A 22,590-nucleotide genomic window follows, 5' to 3' on the forward strand; every position below is an offset into this window, starting at 1 on the left:
TCAACTCAATAGATAAGTGTGGCTTCATGTGCACCCAAAGAGAAGCCCCCTTCCAGAGAAGTGAAGGGGATGTTTCAGAGGGTACCCCTCTGTGTGTGTGTCCATCCACTGGAACTCACATGCCTCCAAAGAATTGTTGGATCAAGCACAGATGTGCTAGCAACCACATTAAACTCTTCACTGAATTGATCCATATTAGCTAACTGCATTGCAGACAGAGGCAGTCACGCACTTGGTGTCTGCACTGTTTTAGGAGCAGAACTGGTATTGGATTTGGTTGTTGCTTACAGCAGGGGACAAATCCATTGATTATATTAATCATCTACTTTATCATGAGCTACTACAACATCCCTTGAAGCTATGCCTCTCCGTGCCTCAAGCCCTGGCTCCGGTGGATTTGTGCATGACTTTTCCAAGAACTGCTCCCGTGCCAATCAAGAAAGGATAAAACTGACCTGCAATTCCTGAACTTGCAATCCATATACACAATCTAAATGTTAAATCTGTTGCTAAGCTTGGCCAAGCTGGTTCTACAACAGTTACATGGAAGTGGGTTGTGAGCAAACCTTACTTTCCAAGTAAGGACGTTCATGCTACACCCTAAGTAATCATTTCATGCTGACACCAAGATAGCCACTTCACATATGCTGTCGGTCCTTTTAAGTAGACACAAAAACCATGTACTCCTCACAAACTGGAGTGAGGTTTCAAATTATACAGCAATCTATACATGTAAAAAAAATTAATATAGCAGCTCTGCATAAAGTAACTGCATATATGTACTGTATATGTGTATATTTCAAACAAATCTCATGTACCGAGAGACACAGGAAAGGAAGGGTATAGCCTACCAAGAACTGCTCCTGTGCCGGTTCGACTGAAGTGCTTAAGGCTGCTTTTTCCATTTGGGAGCTCTAGCTTCATCCCCATCCATTTCAATGGAATTGGCCCACAAATTCCTGAGAAGACTGTATCCCCACATCAATTACCTGCATTTGTTCTCTGAAGGCATTGCTGTAAAATGAAGTTGCACTCTTTGGGTCAAACCTCCAAACACATTGTTTTTCGACCCGTGGGTTGGGACCCACCAATGGGTCTCGGCCAACTTTCAGGTTGGTTTCAGTGCGACAGACTGCCCAGTGCTTCTGTGCATGGCCACATCAGGCATACTGCATAAGGCAGGAGATGCAGCGGAAGTTGGTAAGAGAGCAAAGCTAATATTCTTAATGATTATGATAATTTTAAAAGAACTGGGAATAAACAGGAAGGGGATAAGAGAGAGAAGCTGTTATAGGGGGCAGGGACTGTAAAAGCAGCAGGAGGGAGGGATGAAAGAAACAGGCAGTTGAGGAGGGGGCACACGTTAACCGTGAAAGAAGGGCAGAAGAAATGACAGGAGATGGTCAAGAAGGCTTGGATAGGCATGTGCGGGGAGGAGAAAAACAATACGAAATAAGCAGTCTTTTCTACTTAGAACACGGGTCTCTAACCTTTTTGAGTTAGTGGGTAGATCTGGAATTTTTAGAGTGTCAGGGCTGCCATGGTGAGGCTTGGCCAGTTATCCCAGAAGGCAAACTTGTGAGACTAACAGAAAAGTAACTAGCCCAAGAACCTACGTAAAAGCCTGAGGACTTTTGAACCCAAATATAAATGGTGCTGGAGGGCAGCACTATGCATGGCAAACTCCCAGAGATGTGATGCAAGCATCACAAGTGCCTTTTTCTTCAATATATGGATTGATGCTTAATATTAAATCAGGGTTGTGTATGTCCATGCAATCTTTTAGAGGAAAAGTTCTGTGCCAAGAGCTTTTGCACCAATGTATTTTTTCTCTTGTACAATAAAAGTGGAAAGAGAAGAGGTGAAGCACGCATGCATGTGTGCACACACACACTCACACACACACACACACAGAGCTAGTGTTCTGGTCTTTCATTTGAAATTGCACCATCAGTGGCTGCACTGTGTAATTTTTTAAAAATGCAATTAATAAGTAAATCCCAGAATTACACATAGGGTTGGATCCAGATTTAGGTGTGTGTGACTGGACTGGCAGAAGCTGACCTCCTTCTCCTCCTTCCCATGGCAGCCCCTCCAGCCCCATGAAAACAATACACTGGGGAGCAGGCCAGACCCCTTTCACCCCTGACCACTGATCTTTGGGTGGTTGTCCAGCTTTTGAATACATTTCCCCCATTCTAAAAGGTTGAAATGCTGCCCGAGGCATCATTATTGGCAGTAAGAGCATCAAATTAAATTCCACCAGTATTTTTGGTATTTCAGAACCATCCCTTTTGTCTTTGGAATGCAGCAACTGAGAACGTCTCCAAAGTTAAATTCGCCCTTGGAAGTTCCCTGCCCTTGTGCTACACACAAGTCTGGAGGACCCTGCTGAATGAGGTGAACTGTTGTGTGGGGCAGAGGGGAATCCCAAAAAATCAGGCATAGGCACCTTTCATGATCAGAGCCCATCTGCCCATCCATCCACCCATAAAAGGGAGATCCTGGATCTGACCCAATATGTGTATTTACGCCCTGAGATTCTCACAAAACTGAATTCTGTGGCCAATAATACATTGTGCATTTGTGGGCTTATGCAACACACACAGTCCTGAAATCAATGGCTTGAGAAATCCTTCTTGAGATGGACCCAAAAGGAGAAGATGCTCTAAAGCTAATTGAACTTGGATGGAACAAGAGAGGTTTCTCTCAGTTTCTCAACAAGAGTGTTACACAAACCAGTCTTCCAGACGAGACATGGGGGTGAAAACTTGAGAAAAAAATGACAGCTGGGATCTAAAACCATCTTCAGAGAAGATTCCAGAGGTGATCCTAAGGAAGAGCAGGCTTCCTTAAGTCCACCCAGTAAAACAGGTGCTCAGAGACAATCACTGACCCATTTAAATTAACATTTCCTACCATTAGAAATACACTCCAGCACATTAAATTAAAACTTTCCATACTATTAAAATAATTAAATAAAATGTTTTCAAAATAATAAGTAAGCCAAGACTCAGGTAGGTAGGACATGCCCTCCTATGAAAGTGTGTAAGATTAACTGTGTACTCCGCATAGCTCAAAGCTGCTCAGGGAGGAAAAAACAAAGAAAAAAGTGTTCTAGCTCATAAATGGCTAGAAAAACTGGGGGAAATGGCAAAAGTTACCAACAGCGCACCTCTATGAAGAAAAGTGTGGGATCTAATTAACTCATGATTTCCAGCTGTTACATGCGAACAGGCCCAGATTGTGTCTGGTCCATACATTGGGAGGGTGGGGTTGTAGGTAACATGTGGTGTTGGCAAACTAGATGCCTTCCTGGCCACAATTTACTGAAGGATTACATTTTACTCTTACAGTCTTCTTAATAAAAATAATAAATTTGTTTGCTTTTAACAATAAAGAAAAAGAACATTCTGGATTAGAATTTATCCCCCTCCTCCCAAAATTGTGTCAATTTTGTGAATGGAAGTGGGAATGTTCCTCATCAGACTTATACCTGAAACACTTTCTCTCTCTCTCTCTCTCTCTCTCTCACACACACACACACACACACACACACACACACACACCATGTCTACTTGGTAGAAATTCCTATTGGTTTCGATAGGACTTACTCCCTTGTTAGTGGGTATAGATTGCCGCCTAGACTTCCAGAACCAGACACTCAAAACATCATATATGCCGTGACTGAGCCTTCACGGAACAAGCACTGAAAGAATTCAAAATATATAGTGACAATGATAGTCCATTTCTACAAATCAAGAATGTTGAACACAATGCCCCCAGATTCATGATACTGTGTGCAGCCCAGCTTGTAGTATTAACAAGCTGATTCCATATTATAGATATGAATCTTGAAATAAATTGTCCGCTGGAAAACAAAACAGAGAATTGTAATCTAGATGAGAGAGAAAATCTTGCCAACTCTGTTCCAGACTTTGTCCATGTGCTAGATGAGGCAGCAGACTGTTTGACTGCAACCCCAAAACCAAGATCGTCTTGGTTGATCTCTTCCTCACCCCCTGCAACTTCCCAATGTGCTTTGCTTTTCCAAAAAAAAAAGAAAAAAGAAGAAGATCTTGGCATCATGGCAGTGCTTCCTTAGGACCTTTCAATGGAGATTCAGGCTGAGCCCCACAGCTGCCGAGTCCTCACAAAGTTAACAGCAGATCCTTCCGGAGAGAGGCCGCGCTGGTTCAATCTGTTTCTGAAAGCAACACACATGGGCGTCACAATTATATTTTACAATACTGGAAGAATGAGCAAGCAGAAAGGCAAAGAGTAGAGTGGAAAAAACAAAGTCACCATGACCTCAGCTGTGCTGAGAAGAGGGTGGAGGAAGGTTACAGAGAACTGAACTTTTAACATTCCTGCCGATGCTATGGGTGAGTGGCTAAGAAGTCATCTTGACCCAGCTATCTTTCTGAACCTATTGCTTGTTATATCCCTGGTCTTTGACCCCTGCTCCTTCCACTTCTCTACCCTCGAAAGGCTGAAAGTCTCCTGCCCTCATAAACTATTCAGTCCTTTCTCCCTTGTTGCTCATTATGACTGGACCTTCCCCCTATGCCACGTTGTCTCTCTCCCATTTCATCTCTCTCCTCAAAACCCACCATTTCCATGAAGGCTTCAGCTCAGTCCCCTTAATGCTTACCCATACTGAAGTTGAAGCCTAGGTAGGCATAACTGCATCTGCTCTTATTTATCCCTTGACACCCCAACATCTCTCTCCTTATCTCTCTGCGGTTTGTTTATGTTGCTTCATATAATGCCACCATACACTGTGCCATATGAATAATGGGCTAGATCCAGACTTAGGCAAATTTGGAGCAGACCCATTAAGATCAATGCAAGTTAGTCTAGTTATGCCTAAGAAGTTATGCCTAAGAAGAACTCTAATGGCTCATCTACACCAAGCAGGATATTCCACTGTGAAAGCGGCACATAAAAGGCAGGAGCCACACTACTGACTTATAGCGGAATTGAAGTACACTGACAGCTGTTGGGGCCCATTGACACAGACCATATACCTCTTTCATAGTGCGATATCCTGCTTGGTGTAGATGTGTCAATGGGCCCCAACAGTTGTCAGTGCGCTTCAGTATCACTATAAAGCAGTAGTGTAGATTATTATTATTATTATTTATATAGCAGCATCAATGTACATGGTGCTACAGTGCACTTCAATACCGCTATAAAGCAATAGTGTGGCTCATGCCTTTTATATACTGCTTTCATACCGCTTTCATAGTGGAATATCCTGCTTGGTGTTGATGAGCCCTAAGTACAGCTAAGTCGGGATAGAACCCTTTGCTTGCTGTTTCCTTTTCCTCTCTGCTTTTTAATTGAGCAATGCCACTTCATTATAGTAGAAAACATGCAGACAAAGCACATCTTATTCCAGTAACCCTCAAAACACGTTTCCACATAAGAATAAATTTCAATGGACCATGAGGGAAAAACATTACAAAATATTGTTACTATAAACCAGGAGTGCTGAACTTCAAGAGGTCTGGTGGACACCCTACCCCACTCCCTACTGTGGGTCACATTGTATCAGGTGAGTTGAAAATTATTATTTTTAAAAAATTATAATTATCATTATAGGGTTAATAATAGGATCCAGGTCACTACAGAGTGACAAAAAGGTGAAACATACCTTGTGTGCAAGCTAACTTTGTCCTTTTCAGGGCTCCTTAGCAGTTATGGAACCCTAAAAGGGCCAGCTGTAGCCTGCAAGTGAGATAAATGTGACCTTTGGGGCTGTCTGGATGCTATTTCCCCCCCCCCAAAAAAGATGTTTTAAACCCTTTTCTTTTGGGGGGCTACACTGAGGGGGATTGAAGCTAAATGTTGCCCCCCCCCCATGATATAAACCTTTCAACAGGGCCCCAAAGAAAAATAGTTATATATTAAAATAGGATATATTAAATTGTTTTTATAATGATCAATAAAAGGTTTCTTTTTTTCTTCAAAGCTGTCCCATCTCTGTCTGTTCTCTTTTGTTCTAACATTGGGCCCATTTAGAAAACACCTTAAACTATGGCTTTAACCATGGTGAATAAGGCTTTTGGCTTTATTCACTGTAGTCAAACCCACTCTCGCCGGTCCTATTTGTACTGGTTATGGAATTGTTGGCAAATGTGATAAGAGAGGATGGGATTATAGAAGGAGTAGGTTTGAAAAAGGAATTAAAATTACATATGTTTGCAGACGACACATTGTTAACTGTTAAGGATCCACTAAAGATAATGAGAAGAATTAAACAACATTTGAAAGAGTTTGAAGAAGTTACGGGATTAAGAATAAATTGGGAAAAATCAGAAATGGTGACATTTAACTATATAAAAAAAGAAGTGAAAGACTGGGAAGGAAAGGAAGGGAAAATGAGAGTTAAAGAACAAATTAAATATTTGGGAATTAAAATTACTAAAGATTTAGAGGATTTAGAAAAGGAGAATTTATATAAGTTGAAAAAAGATATTATAGATAAAATAGAAAAATACAAAAGGTTAAATTTGTCATGGTTTGGGAGAATAGCTTTAGTTAAAATGAAAATTTTATCTAAGCTTAATTTTGTATTTAGAATGTTACCAATTAGAATAACAGAAAAAGAGATAAAAAGTTGGCAGAATATGGTAAATAATTATTGTAATGGAGGCAGGAAAGCGAGAATAAACAAAAAGTGGTGGTACTTAGCACAGAAGAAAGGAGGATTGGGAATCCCCAATATAAAGGCATATTATACAGCCAATAGGTTAAGACACATAGTAGAAGGCGTTATAGGAGTAGGGGAATTAGGTTGGTTGGAGGATGAATCAAGAAAAGATAAAGAGTGGCAATTGGAAAATACGTATTTTTAGAGAAGATAGTAAAAAGAGCGGGGAAGAAATAGGAAACCTTCTATTGAAAAAGCATTGGGAAATCTGGCGATTATATAAGAAGGAGTTATTTTCGAATATATCTCCGTTAACACCTGTGATAATGTTAAGGAATTTTCCAGGGAATTTAAAAGAGAGATTGAACAAAATTTTAATAGAGAAAAAAATAATGAGGTTAAAAGATTGGTTAAGAGAGACAAAAAGAGGGAGGGAAATGGAAGAGGTGTTTAAGGGGGAGAATTTAAAATGGTTAAATTGTCGGCAGTTAGAGCAATGGACAAAAAAATGGGTAAGAGATAATGGGGAGTGTAGCAAAATGACAAAATTTGAAGATTTGATTTATAGGAAAGAAATTGAGATAGGAGAAAATAAAAGGATAAAAGGTTTAACAAGTGAAATATATAGAATATTGGCTGAAAAGGGAGAGATAGGGGAAATTGGGAAGATGGTATGGGAAACCGATTTGAGAGTGCAAATAGGACAACAGAGTTGGGAGGGAATATGGCGACAAAAAGTGTTGAGAAACATGTCTGTGAGAATAAAAGAAAATTACTACAAAATTGTTTGGAGGTGGTATCTGACCCCGGTGAGATTAAACAGAATAAATAAGACGAATTCAGCAAATTGTTGGAGAGGTTGTGGAGGGAAAGGAACGTATTTACATATGTGGTGGGAATGGGAATGCGAATGTGTGCAAAAATTGTGGAAAATGGTGTTTATTGAGATAAAAAAAATTGTGGGAATAGAGATGGAAGAGACACCTGTAGTAGCATTGCTATCACTATATGGTACTTTAAAGTATAATAAAGAGATTAAAGAATTAATAACCAATTTGTTGACAGCAGCAAGGTTAATTATAGCTAGGAACTGGAAGGTGCAGGGAAATTATTATATAGAAGAGTGGTATAAGGAAATATGGGATATAGCTATTAATGACAAATTGACATGTAATATAAGGTTAAGAAAAGGTATAACAAATGTAAATGAATTTGAGGGAATCTGGAAACAGTTCCTAGAATATGTATTCTCTAAGGGGGGTGGGAAATCACCACCAGAAGAAACAATGAGATTCTGGAAGCAAGAATAGATCCCGAAAGGTGGTGGGGAGCATTTATGATATGTTATGTGATTATGGAAACTAGATAAGTATAACTTGGAATTATAAGCGATGTAAGTTTGTGTATTTTATTTTTCTTATGTGGTAATTGTATTATGTGATTGTATTTTAAGATGTGTCTTCCGAACACAGCCCAGCTTTCTGGCTTAACCACCGTGGTTAAATGGTTGAATTCACTAAGTTGGCACATTGTTTTAACTGTTTTACTGTTTTTAAATTATATATTGTTTTAACTTGCTTTATAGTTTGTTTTTAGCTTTGTATATTTACTGTTTTATACTGTATGTTTTTATCTGTATGCTGCCCTGAGATCTTATTGATATAGGGTGGGATATAAACATTTTAAATAAATAAATAAATAAATAAAGCCATGCTTTAAGGTGTCTTCTGAATGGAGCCACTATGAGTTAATTTAGCCATCACTGCTAGGTCCCACATTTCACGTCCCCCTCCATTTCCAATCCATGCATGGGCCCGGGGCGGGGGGGGGGGGTTCTGCAGAGGGTAGTCTGGTCAAAGTGCATAATGCCCCCACTCACCAGTGATTCCTCTGCTTAATCTGCTCATAGCCCAGCACATCATTGGGGGGGAGTCTACATCCAAAGCAAGCTCTCCTCTACAGATGCCCTCCCAACACAGAGATGTTGGGATGTGGGGTTGGGCCAGTGTGCACAGGCCCACTTTTCGGCTCCATGGTGATTGTTAATTACATGAAGGGAATGCCAAAATATGGCTATAATCACCATGACTTGTGGAAGGAATGATTAAGTCAAAGATAAGAACTGCTCTTCATATTTCCATACCAGTTAGTGATCAACCCAAACAAGCATTTCAGATGATCTCAGTGACAAATGACAATGGTCCCCCATGCAGGATAGACAGAATTTCTATCTCAACACAGCATCATCGGCAACAGTCACAAGACTGGGAAGGAAAGGAAAGCATCGGGATACTTCTGTACCCCTTCCTTACTCTCTGCCCCCACCAATAAGGTGAAACAAAATTAATTCTCTAACTCTCCATTTGCTCGTCAATTTCTCAGTGTTTTGTTCAAATCCCTTTTTGATGCTCCAACCGCAAAGAGAGGGCCACGTTAGCAGAAACAGTTGTGGAAGGTATGAAATTTCTTACCAAAGTGAACTGCAGGTGGATGACTCTCTGTATCTCCAAGCTCGGAGCTGCCATCTTGACCTCCAGGCTCCCAGGATTCACTGTTTTCAGAAACTTCTGAAAAGGCATCCGTCGTCCCTTTTTGGCTGCTGGCTGGCTCGCCAACACTTGAAGACTGATCTTCGCTGCCTGTGTCCGATATTGCCTTGTTATCATCGTCTACCCTTTCAGCAAACCACAACCTGACCTGTGGAGTGGTCATTTGAGTTCTCTCACAGAGACCCGGGAGGTCATCTTCATAAAGCTCCTTGTTCTTTTGGAAATAGTCCTGGAGGATCTCCTTGCCGGCCTCATCGGAAGTTGCTAGGGCTAGGCCTTTTGGAAAGATGCCATGCTTGTAGTTCTGATACCACCTCAAATTCCCATTTTTTAAACCGTAGCGGCTATCCCCAAACCAGCGAATCACTTCAGTCCTGGGAAGGCCTGACTGAGAACATATTCGGTCATATTGTTCATTTGTAGGCCGCTGGGTCTGTACAAAGAGCTGTTTAAGCAAATGCCTCTGCTGAGCAGTCTTTTTAAAGTTTGGCTTGCGTTTTGGGGGCACAGGAGCCCTGCTAGAAGAGCTCCCTCTCTGAACATCTTTACACAAGCCTGGCAACTCACTTTTGCAATTCGACTCAGTCACCTTAAAGTTCTTGAGGTTAATTTTTATAGGGGTCACTTTGCGCTCACCTGACGTTTGAGAGCTGCTGGCTGCATCCAAGGAGCCATTTTCGCTTGAAGCTCTCAGGTCATCTGAAGAGTCTCCCTCTTCCACTGAGTCGTCTGCAGCATCTTCGTCTAGGCATTGCTCTGCTTTAATCACTTGTTTTTTCCTTCGCTCGGAGAACCAGCTGTCAATCTCTCTCCTTGTCATTTTGGTTTCAGTTCTCAAACGGTCCACTTCCTCCTGAAGAGGAAATGGGTTTTGTGCAAAGCTGCTTTCCAAAGCTCTGAGCTGTTCCGGAGCCCTCTCTTTATACTTTGTAGCGGAGAAATCAGGGGTCTGGTGCCAGGATTGTCGGCGGGTTGGGGTGTGAACAACAGGCGCAGCTGCTGATATGGAAGTTAACTCTGGGGTTGGTTTGAGGGAGGAGGTAAAGGTAATTTCAGGTACAGAATCAATGATTATTGTATTGTCTCCAAGATGGACTGCCTTGCTGGCTCTTATATTTCGACAATGGTATCTCCTATCACTAAACCATTTTCGAACATCCCTCGTATTAAGTCCTGTGATTTTTGTCAGCCGTTCAACTTCGGCATGACCAGGGAACTGATTCCTACAGAAGCTATTTTTTAGTGCAGACAGCTGTTCATAAGACTTCTTATTTTTGTAAATGTTGGGATCTAAGAACATCTGTGATGTTATGTTTGGGCAAGCAGTGAGCTGGGACTGAGCAGCACTGACCACTTTCACAGTGGATGGAGTACTAGAAACCGACATAGTGGTTGGCGGCTTAGCAATCTGGGTCTTTGGAATGGACGTTACTGCTATGGCAAGAGATGAGGTTGTTCCTTGAAGTCCATTTGTTATTATTGGTTGGGTGACCAGCACACCACTTGCTCCTTCAGGTTTTCCAACCGAATGTCCAGGCAAACTGGCATGAATGAGATGCTGAACACTACTGGGGCTTGCAACAAGAGGTGTATTCAATACTGTAATGGTGGACTGGGGCACAGATTGAATCACAGTGTTAAACATTTTCTTCCGTGCATCTTCTATCTCCTCGGGCGACCAACTAATACCCTGTTTCAACCTCTGGGCTGTAAACCAAATCTTCAGCTGTTCTTCTGGGTATTTGGTCACCACAGTCAAATAGCAAAGCTCAGCTTTGGTAGGGTAAGGGAACTTATGGAAAGAGTTTTTCAGAAAACTGTTAGAGTCCATTGCTGCATTGTAGGTTGGGATACTACTCAAGGGAATCATTACCTTGGGAAGGGATTTTGATGTGGGTAGCTGCTGGTGAACTTGTGGTTGCTGCTGCAGTTGCACAAGTTGGGTGATGCCTGCTTGCAAAACAGGCACGTTGCCTATTATTGAGCCATTGAGAACGTGTGTCGATTTGACTGTGCCTGTTGTCGACTGGCTCACTGGCACAGATCCATTGGCAAATGGCCGTTCACCACCTTTTGTCTCCAGATCCTTGACCAGTTTACTAGATACATTTTCTTTCAGCATGTGGATCTTCTTAACTTCTGGTTTTGTCTTCATTATTTTCATAATGGGGGTTTTGGTAATAATAATTTCAGCTTGACTATCTTGGCCTTCCTCAGGGAGATCCCCCAGAAGATCTTGATTGCTGTTGGTGCCAGTATTTCTAATGGTTTGCTCCACTACAATGTGATTGCCTTGCTTCACAACATTCCAGATTAAGCTGGTTTTGCCAGCATGGTGCTCTGCATTGTGACAAGACAGCTCTTTGTGGCTCTTTACCAGGAAACTGCACTGCACACACACAAAGGAGGGGCCTTTGCTAAAGTCTATGTGCTCAGAATCAATGTGAGCAAGGAACTGATTAACATCTTGAGAGCCAAAACTGCAATATGTGCATCTGTATGTATCACCATCTACAATACCATTATATCCATTGGACAACGTCCCACTGTTGTGATTGCTATTAACAACAGTATCACTAATAGGCAGACTGGCTGGAGAAACAGATTGTTGAGTTCCTTCATGAACAACATCAACAGAGGCTGACTGTGACTCCTGTAATGCCAGTGTCTTAGGCGGTATCATACAAGGCGTTGTGGATTTCCTTTTGCTGGCCATTACTGAAACCAAGGAAGATGGTCAAAGCTTAGGAGGCAAATATTACTTTTTAAGAACCCTTTGCAAAGTAAATTCCAGCAAATCCATGTTGCCCAAAAAGGTGTGTCAAGAGTTGGGACAGCCACTTAAATTTGCCATTGAATCTGAGGAAACAAAATAATAGCATATTAGCAAAACATTATGCCACAGGCTTAGTCTAGCATAACCACATACCATTTACTGCTCAACTATATATTACAGGTGTGGGCAGCTTTCAGGCTTGCAGGATCTATTTTGTTGTTGTTGTTTTTAAGTAAAGCCAGGAGCAAAGTATTGGTCAGGGTGGTGACGAGCCTAGTTCAGTGGATGGAGCAAAACCTAATCACACCCAAGAGCCATAAACGTGGATCACCTGCATATACATGCACAAATCTACATCTGAGATACTACAAATCAAGGATTCTAAAAGCCTAATTTTTTTGGGGGGGGGCATTTACTATTACTGAGGTTAAATGATTGGGAGTCAGAAACTCTTGTCAATCTACTGCAAATTAACCAGTAACCTACCAGTAGATCCCAATCTACCTTCTGTCCACAGCTGAAATACTACATACACATCATGTGATAGTTACACAAGTGACAGAATCATTTCAGTTCGAGGGATTGGGAAATAAATACTAGATTTTTTTATACATTCCATCAATAGTAAGCAAGAGAATTAAGGGGAGACTGATATGTGGGATACACTTCATGGCATAGTTGACATTTTGGAGCAAACACATATTAAAATTTTGATAATACTGTTATTGTGATAGTTATATCAATATTTTCATTAAAATGCAATACAATTTTTAATAAAAGTTAAGGACATGGTCTGCTGCTAATATATCTAATCACGTCCTCCAACCTGGGGGTGAGCTATATAAAAACTATTTTAATACCACCAGAGGGGAAATGTACCAACATATGGATTCTATTTAAACCCACCCAACTCATTAAGCTCAGAGTAGAGAACAACTAAAAAAGAAGTAATAAATCATACCAAATATATAAATGAAGCCTACAAAGTATAATGATGATGATGATGATGTTATACAAACCACACAGAAGTGTATGTTTAAAAGTGACTCTATGACTTGCTATGCCAGCAATTTTGTTCTTAGGACAGGGCCTGACAACCCTGGAACCTAAACAACTTCAAAAACTGGTGTTGTAGGGATAATGTATAGCATGATTTGTGAACCGCCCAGAGAGCTTCGGCTGTTGGGCGGTATAAAAATGTAATAAATAAATAAATAAATAAATAATAAATAAAATGATTTGTAGAAAAAAATGGGATATAAAAATAAGGATGTCAGAGAAATCCACAGTGGAATCAATTGAGTTTGGATTTTGATAAATATGATCCACAGATTCCACAGACTTTTCTCAAGTCATACTTGCGGACCATTTTTTTAAAAAATTTACCTTCCAGAATCTTATGCAAATTTAGTTGTAGGGAAAAATACTTAGTTTTAAAAAAAACACTGGCTGAAAATTCCCCCCTAGGCTAAAGCACAAAAATGTGCATTTGGAGAGTATTTGCATATTTTGCTGGGATTTGTGCATTTTCATAAGTGCAAATTAGTGCAAATGTGAATTTGTGCAAATTTGGAAAACTAGAAAATACCCAGTTCCGTCAATGAGCTGGTGATGGAACAAGAGGCATCTGACAATCCAGAAAACACAAATGGAATGGATCTGTACATCTCTATAGAAAACATACATTTGCTAAAAGAGGGGAAAACACTCTGATCTGTTTGTTACATTACAATGTTCAGCAACGGACACATTTAGATAAACTACAGCACGGGTAGAGAATCTGTAGTTCTCCAGGCATTGTTGGATCACAACTCCCATCACCCTGACCATTTGTCATGTTGGCTGGGGATTATGGGAGTTGGAGTCCATCATTATCATCATCATCATCATTGGCCAGAGGTTCTTGGAGATGTATTAGCAAAGGAATCTCATATATTCTGCGAGGACGAAAAGAGAAACTTCAGGGTGGATTTGTAGTCGAAAAACAAAAAGATGACCAAAACTGAATAATGACAAAAGACTTCATTATGCTAGTTTGCCTAGCTTTCTTTTCCAGGCTGTGTTTACATGAACATAATTGAGCACCATTAGATATAACTGCAGGAAGGAGGTCAAGAGAATTTTGCCTTGTTTTAGTACAACGCATACATCTTAAGAACAAAAAGACCCAATGTGGTTTTCCCATCACAGGGAAAGGAGTTTCAATGAAGTCAAATGGGAGCATCCCAGAATTTTACAATTGGCCTTCTACAAGATAATTAGCAATATTCCTTTTGATGGACAAAGCCACCTCAGTAAAGAGTGAGTCTTTGTGTTACCATCTGTTGTGTCCATGCTTGTTCCCTCTGGCATTCACACGTGCTGGCAAGCTGACACGAAACATTCACATCAGCGAGACTTCTTTTATTGAGGAAATCACACGGCAGACAAGCTTAATGGTTACAGAGTCTCCAAAACACACTTAAAGCTGAATGATGGTTAGAAAGCTTTAGGCTCCTTTTTCTGAAACGAACTTTAAGACAAACACTAGGAGAGGGGTGTGTGAATAGGGTACGCCAGTAACCGCTTTGAGCTTCTCCAGACGCTGCATACGCTCGCACCTCAAAGGGACGTGGCCCATCTCCTAAAATGAAGTCACAGGAAAGGTTGCTCTGAGCCACCAGAGCCGGGCAGAGAGATCTGTCATGCACTTATCAATCTCAGCCTACCACTACTGAGCTGACCCCGTTACCACGACTTCAGGAAAGGTTAAGCCTCAGGCCCAGGAGTCCCATCCTTCTGCTAAGGACTGGAAACTCCCTGCAACCTAAGTCTGGGCACAGACACAGAATCCACAGCATATGCAAGTCCAAGTCTATGAAAAGCCTCGATACTTTTCATGGCAGAGTTCTTAGATATCCAAAGTCCAAATAGCAAAGAGGCCATGTGCAGAGTGCTTTTAAAGTCCCAAGCAGAGATAGAATCCAAAGCAGGAGGGAGGTCAGGCATTGCGTCGAGAGATGAAACCTAGCAAAGCTTTTTCAGCTTTGCACCAGCATATAAGGCCTATTCAAAGCCACTTGACAGACAGGTCCTCTGACCTGTAAACCATGCCTATGTGCCAAGAGGGTGGGATGTTACAACTCACTTTGAAGAGCGGCCCCCACCTATTCCAAAACACTCTGAAGTTCCCAGAGAACCAGCAGCTTCAAGGCCGAGAACAGGGAGTGAACAAGCTACTCCCATGGGAACTTCTGACACAGATAAGCTTGCAGAGACATCTGGCATTGTCAAACCATTTCCTAATAAATCTACCCACTAGGTACAAGGATGGATCTATACCTGACACTATCACACAAAGAGAGTAGGGTATTGTTCCAGCTTTGAAAGGCTCCTTCTTCACTTCACATGAGCCAGGGTGGAGCTTGCCTTTCCATGAGAAACTCCCATGCAACTGGGACACATACAAATATATGAAGCTGCCTTATACAGAATCAGACCACTGGCCCATCTGACCCACTGTTGTCTATTTCTGGACAGTCTAACCTTTTTCAACCCAAAGGCTGGATTCAATTTCAGAGAATCTCTTGGAAGACACATTCCAAGTGGTGGGTAGGGCTGAAGGCAAATCGAGTAGGGCCGATATGCCAGCATATTTTAGCTTAAAGGTCTTACTACCAATAATTAAGCCTTAGGAGAGGCGTTTCAACCTTTTAGAATAGAGAAAAAAACTGCAAAGACCAGGAAACCACCACACTATTGGAGACTGGGAGAAAGGGGTGGGGCTATGGAAAGGGGGCGTGGCCATCTACAAAACCATGGAGGGTTGGACTGGTACTCCAGATGGTCTGTATTTGACCCACAGGCCTGAAGTTCAACAGCCCTTGTCTGGCAGCAGCTATCCCAGATTTCAAAGGAGGGTCACTCTCAGGCTTACCTCCTTGACATCTTTTGAATGGGAGATGAATCCAAACGACCCAATCGTGTAGATCAGGGCCAACTATACGGGTCTTCCCCCATCTAATTGCCACTCATTTTCTCAGCAGAGTGCTGGAAAAGCAGCTCCCAACATTGCTAGGGTAGCATTTAAAGCCCCCCCCCACCAGTACAAGAGTTAAAGAACATTATGGACGTAACGCTGTATTTGCTAAACCAGAGTTATTGTTTGACTAAGTATTCGTTAAGTGTGTTAGCATTCCCAGGAAAGCTGGATCCCAACAATTAAAAGTAATAATGAGTATGTCATTTACAACTGCAGGGGAAAACTCAGTTTTGACACAGTTAAGCCACTAGAAGAAAGAGGGGAAAGAGCCCAGTTTAATTTACAATATCGTAACAGTCTGACCTTATTCCCAGAGAAAGTTAATATTTGCTTGGCCCTCTCATGTAAAGTTAGCTTAAATTTAAGCACAGTGACAACACCCCAGACAAAATGCAATCAAAGGGACTGTTTGTACATTTCTTTCCCCACAAGAACAGTTATATAAGCACACGCAGGAGCCTGGCGCAGACGTGGATCTGCAACTTGAGTTGCTGTGTACTCCGAGAAGACCAATCTTAACAGGATGTTTTTGATTACCAGGCAGACAGAGCGTATGTACTTGTACAGTTGTAAAGGAACCAAGCCTGAAAGCAACTTTATTTGTTTCATCGCACAGCAGGCTAAGATGGTTTTTAAAATGTAGGATTGATTCATTTGAATATGAATGCATGAAGCTATCATACGTCAAGTCAGATGGTTGGTCCATCTACTGTCTATTTTTGACTGACAGCTATTCTCCAAGGTCTCTATCTGAGGTCTTTCCCCATCCCTTGCTCCATGGCAGTACCAAGGACTGAGCCTGCACCCTTCTGCATTCAAAACATGCATTCTACCAATGAGCTACAGCCCCTCCCCCCAAATATGCCACTTCTAACCCTCAGAGGCATTTGAGGTCATAAAGTTCCCAAAAAGTACAAACACAAATATGTAAAAATCACCCACACCCACACCACTTCCTATTCCATGCAATTATCTTATAATAAGGGGGTTACAATTGCTCAGTAGTATTTCAAACTTCTGCATCTCTCTCTCCCTCTCTCTCTTTTTAATTTGAAGATCTCACCAAAAATTAATTGGGATCAGGAAGTTTCAACCCGCCCCACCCCATTCCCAAATTGGGCTGGGATCTATCTAAATGACTCCAACATGGTTGGCACCTCTCATTTAGCAAATACAATAGCCTCTTTGCATCGATTCGGCAGTTATATTCAGGCAATGTTAGCCATTTGGACTTTTTAAAAGAACTTTATATATATTGGGAGGGCATAGGACATTTACATCTGTTCCACAAACACATACACACAAAACCCAGAAGTCATCTTTAAATAATATCAAAGATTTCTGCTAGAGGCTACAAAAGTCCACAAATTATAGTCATCAGTTAAGTTGCCAGTAGTGATTTACATTTTGTCCTGGCAACATTTATCCTGGCACCATCACCCCCACAAAAAAATAAACTCGTTCCAACACCATGAGACACCTCGCATCCCCCATGCTAGTCTACTCCCAACCTTGGGCCTTCCAAATATGCTGGACAGGGACTCCCATACTCAAATACCTTGAGGTAACCCATGGTAGCATTAAGGATGTATGAGAATATCATTTCAGTTTGCAAATCACTCAAAAATATCACATTTGCAATCCCAAAAATGAAAGCAAAAAGGAGTGCATCTTTTCTGAAAATGTCCCCGAACTTCAATTCACACTTGCAAAATGGGAACTTGAAAACTGCACAACTTTATCAAAAACATGCTACTTTCTCAAATCATACAAATTTCTCAAAATGCGCAACTTTCTTAAAATGCACCATTTCCCCAAAATCATTTTAAATCACCCACGCTTTAGTCTTATGTGGGAAATTTGCACAAATTTGGTAATTCCATATTCCATGTTGCAGTTTTCCTGCTCTCACAAAATAAACAATGATCACAAACACCAGTTCAAAGGACCAGAGACAAGCAGTGAGGTGGTGTCCAGAGAATCAGGGTGAGCTCGAACATCACTGTTTCAACCACTTCCACAAAATGGGGGCTCATGCTGCTACTTAGAGACACAGGAGTAATTGGGGTCATTCACAGTGACCTGGTTTGTATGATCACTGCAGCCCTCCATAGCTGATTTAAGCCATGGTGGGTTATGGCACCCATGGGCACCAAATTGCCAATTTTATACCCATACCCATACCCAGAGAGAGAGAGAGAGAGAGAGAGAGAGAGAGAGAGAGAGAGAGAGAGCAGCTTCTCATTTTGGTCAAACCTGGTGAGTGTAGCTTGTTGGGGTGAACAAACCACCCCACAACCCTAAAAGGTCATGGGTTCTGGGTGGTTTATTAACCACTCCAACAAGCCACCCTTGCCAGGTTCAAACAACATGAGAAACCATTCCTAGCCAGGGTCATTAGGGAAATGAGCTAGCATGTGTGGGGATGGTTAATATGCTACCATGGTTTATTAACCACCCTTGTGTCATGCAAGCTGAGCCACTAGGTATATTGCTTTGTTAATGACAACAGAAGCAAGTAGCTCAAAGGTAGCAATTTGAGACTCATGTACAGTATGTTAATATTCACACATACTTTAGGCATGGGAATGAGTTACGGAAGTGATACTGTGTTTTCATAATTTGTGAATAGGTCTTGGATTCCACAACTTAGTATGAATCTGATTTTAAAGGTCATGTAAGACGTATACATATGCATACATCTTTTTATCTAGCTTCTGACACAGAGGTCATAAATAGCATTAGCTGTGAGATAGACATGTCATTTTGATGACCCCTAAGCACACTGCAGCTACCACACATTGAGGAGCACACAACTATGAAGTAAATGCAAGACAAATCTATATATTATTATAGTAACGTTTCAAGCATGCGCTGCTGAGTATCCCTGTCCTTTTCAGCTAGACTAGATGTATATAGCTTGTTTTCATGGAATTAATACGGTTAGGTTGGTAATGCAACACATTCAGCCTGGCCAATGCCAAAGTCCCCAATTAGATGAAAAGTGTAACCTTCTCCCCGACCCTTGCTTAGCCACTAAAGCTGAATATGGGGATTCTTAAGATCACTGAACACACAATAGTTTTCTTTTAACAAGCTTTCAATACCAGTCTGCCTATACCACTGTGATGGGGGGAAACCAGTTAATTGCACTCTCACTGCAATGCTAGCTACATAGAAGAATGTATGTCATGAGGGGGTCGGCCCTACCATTAGACAGAGTGAGGCAGCTGCCTCAGGCAGTAGATTGTTGGATGACCTGAAAACGTAGCAAATGGTTGGTTATTTGATTTAGTATTATTGCATTTTTACTCCCTGGGAAAGGCACTTGTGGAATTTTCTGCCTCAGATGCCAGCCTTGGGCACTAAACACCTAAGGCTTCAAAATATATAGGGCTGGGGCTAATATAATGATGATGATGATGATGATGAGATGATGTTCTTATCCACCTCTCATTCTGATCGAGGCGGGGAACAGCAGCAAATATAAAATACATGGTTAAAACATAATATACATTGTTAAAACATCCTAAAAGCATCCTAAAACACACACACACAAATAAAAGATTGGCACAGAGGCTGTTTGGAAGCAAGGGAAGGTTCTCTGAAGCTCCCAGTATGACCTGGGCTTGGCTAGCTCCGTTGCACAGATTACTCCTGTTTGGACCATGTGGGGGATTTTCCCAGAGGTGGGAGTAGATCAGCATCATCCAGCCACAGGAGAGGCAAGGAAGCTACTTTACCTGTTTTAATGCAATTTAAGTTAATTACCTTTGCTGTCACACACACAAAAATACACACACACACACACACATCTTGGATGAGCAATTCCTCTTGCTCTTAACATTTCAACAAACTATGACAAAGCACAACTTACGAACAACATCTAATTAAAGAAAGTGTGGGGACACGCACACATACACACTCCACTTGGCATTATTTGTCTGCAAATTAGTCACAGTGTAACCAAGAGTAGATATTTATTGCATTTATGAAAATGTACAAGGCACTTTATGATTAAAAAAAAGACACACGGACCAAAAATATTCACAGAATAAAACAAGGTGTGGGGGGGGAACAGCAAAAAAAAATAATAATAAATTAAACTAGGGAATCGTTTTAGGTCATACCAGCCATGTTCTTAACTAAAATTTCAAGAAACAGATGGCCTTAGCTTCTTGCCTAAATCAGGGCTGGGTTGTGGGTTCTTTTCTTTTCGTTTTTTAAAAAATAGAATCCCAAGATCCACCAATAAGAGGCAGATGCAGAAGACAGTCAGTTAGAATGGAAGAATTCTAAGTCTAGGAGTTTGCTTTGAGTACCAGAACTGAATTCCATCCTTCCACATGAAATTGTGCTCTTGGTCACCCCACCACCTGCCAGCTCTCGTCATTTCAGCAGCATAGTTTAAGGCAGTGATCGTAACTATTTTTCAGGTTTGGCTCCAGGCACTGCCAACAAGGCTGGGGGTGGGGGCTCCTCTCACCACTCCAATGAAGGGGCATTGGGCCAGTTTGCATGCAACAATAACCTAGATTTTTTTTAAATCAAATATCTGGATAATCAGGAACAAGGCAGATGTTACAGGCCAGATGTTGCAAACAGAACTGGGCAGAATCTACACTACTGCTTATAATGGTTTATAATGGTTATGACAACTGTTCAGGCCCAGGACACATTACATATACAGTTTTCATACCATTTAAAAAGTGTTATATCCTGCTTGGTGTAGATCGGCCCGTAGATAAACCTGGTTAACATGCCCTCCCATGACAAGCCAGAGAAATAACTCAAGTAGAAACCATGGATTATTTCTCGGGCTCGTCAAGGGTAAGACAAGACAGACATGCCTATGCCTGAGAACTCACATACTCGCATCCAAACAGCTGGAGATGCTTCAAATTCTGCTTCCAGCAAGCAAGTCATTCACATTTGCTTTGCATTGATAATCAGCCCTTGCCAAGCCTTTGTGAAGTCATTCCACGAGCCAGCTTAATTTACCTCTCATCCACAGAGCGAACATGTTCTGTCTGGGTGATCAGGAGATGAAGAATTGAACCCTTAATCTTGTTCCAGACCAAAGCAGGGGTGGGGGGAATGATATGCTGTGGGGCAACCTAAGGCCTATCCTAGTGTTCAGAAACACCTACAGAGGTATCTTCTTCCTTATTTAAAAAATAATTATCTTCTATCAGAAGGCCAGGAGGCCTCTGATTTGAAGAGCCCAGAAATTAGACAGCAGAGAACTGGGAAACAAAATGAGCAAATTTATTCACCTAACAGAACTGGCCAATTATTTGCCAGAAACATTGTGTAAGGTTCTATATAGCACCTTGTGAGGTTAGAAAGACTACTTTATTTTTTGAAATAAGTTATCCTTTATCTTTTACTTTCTCATTTTGTCCATCTAACAGTTTTGTCTTATTGCGCCTACATATGACAAAAGTAAGCACTACAAGAAGAGGAATAGCCTAGTCATGTCTGCAAACTAAGAGATGGGCAACCCCCGTGGTAATGGAACTTTAGCAGTGAGCTGGATTCAAGATCCAGGATTTATTTTCAGCCATCACCAACAGGGAGCACATATTTAAGAGTGACACCAAAACGTTAAGACTCGTATCAAATGAAGAGTAGTGTACTAACTAGTGATACTGCTGAATTTCGTAAATGAGCAGCTTGTTGGTTGAAACTTGGCCATTCATAATGCTCAGCTTCGTAACAAGCTTGGATTGCTGCCTTACAAATTCATTATTACTTTCAGAATAGATTATGAACTTTGGAGCATGTACAGTCCACATCTAAATTATGGCATTTCTGCATACGCACAGAGTTTGCTGTATAAGCACCCTTAACACCAGCAACACAGCTAACTGCCTTGTATCTTCTATCTTCATTGCAATGGCTCTGGCTCTGGCTCCACAAAGAGGACTCAGTGGGCCATTTGTCTCTCTCCTTCATACTGAATGGATTGGCAATGGTGAGTAAACATTATGTAGAAATGCCATATGTAAACAACCAATCAGGATGGGCTACATAACATAGGGCCTGACACTAAGCCATGGTTAGGCCGCTAACCCTTTTGCAGAAAATGGTTAGGGAGCATGCTTAAATTGTGGTTATGTAGCCACCATGGTTAGGAATGGTTCACACAACATGCTAAGCCATAATGATATTACAGCCATGCCCTGCATTTGATTACAGTCTTAAGATGAAAACTGGGAGGTAGTGTGTACAATAACATGAATGAGTTGTCAAGTCCCCTCATCTCTGCCAGAAACTCACCAAATGACTTTGGCTTCCTTAAGCTATATTGGGCTTGTTCAGACAACACACTAAGCTATGGTTAGTCTGCTAACCCTTTTGCAGCAAATGGTTAGTGAGCATGTTTAAACCGTGGTTATGTAGCCACCATGGTTAGGAATGGTTCACACAACATGCTAAGCCATCATGTTTAGCTCAACAAGCTTAACCACCATGGCTTAGCATATCATCTGAACAGGGTCAGTTTGTCTGTAATATGGGGTTAGTAAAACTGGCATAATTTACATCTATAGGGTGCTAGACTGGAGAAGGCTGTCTACAGAAC

The 22,590-nt window shown here is 41.4% G+C and overlaps 1 protein-coding gene across 1 annotated transcript in view; it reads right to left on the minus strand.

Moving 5' to 3' along the window:
• Positions 1 to 75: 75 nt before the first annotated feature.
• ZHX3 (zinc fingers and homeoboxes 3) overlaps positions 76 to 22,590 on the minus strand; it is a 29,438-nt gene continuing 6,923 nt past the window's right edge. Inside the window, exons 2-3 of the mRNA XM_063145553.1 lie at positions 9,130 to 12,066; positions 76 to 4,207 (exon numbers count right to left, since the gene is read on the minus strand). Of these exons, the coding sequence (XP_063001623.1) occupies positions 4,197 to 4,207; positions 9,130 to 11,923 (2,805 nt within the window). The 5' untranslated portion in view covers positions 11,924 to 12,066 and the 3' untranslated portion in view covers positions 76 to 4,196. The remainder of the gene's footprint in view (positions 4,208 to 9,129; positions 12,067 to 22,590) is intronic.

The sequence above is a fragment of the Elgaria multicarinata genome, chromosome 1 (genome assembly GCF_023053635.1).
Source record: "Elgaria multicarinata webbii isolate HBS135686 ecotype San Diego chromosome 1, rElgMul1.1.pri, whole genome shotgun sequence".
NCBI classification, from domain to species: Eukaryota; Metazoa; Chordata; class Lepidosauria; order Squamata; family Anguidae; genus Elgaria; species Elgaria multicarinata.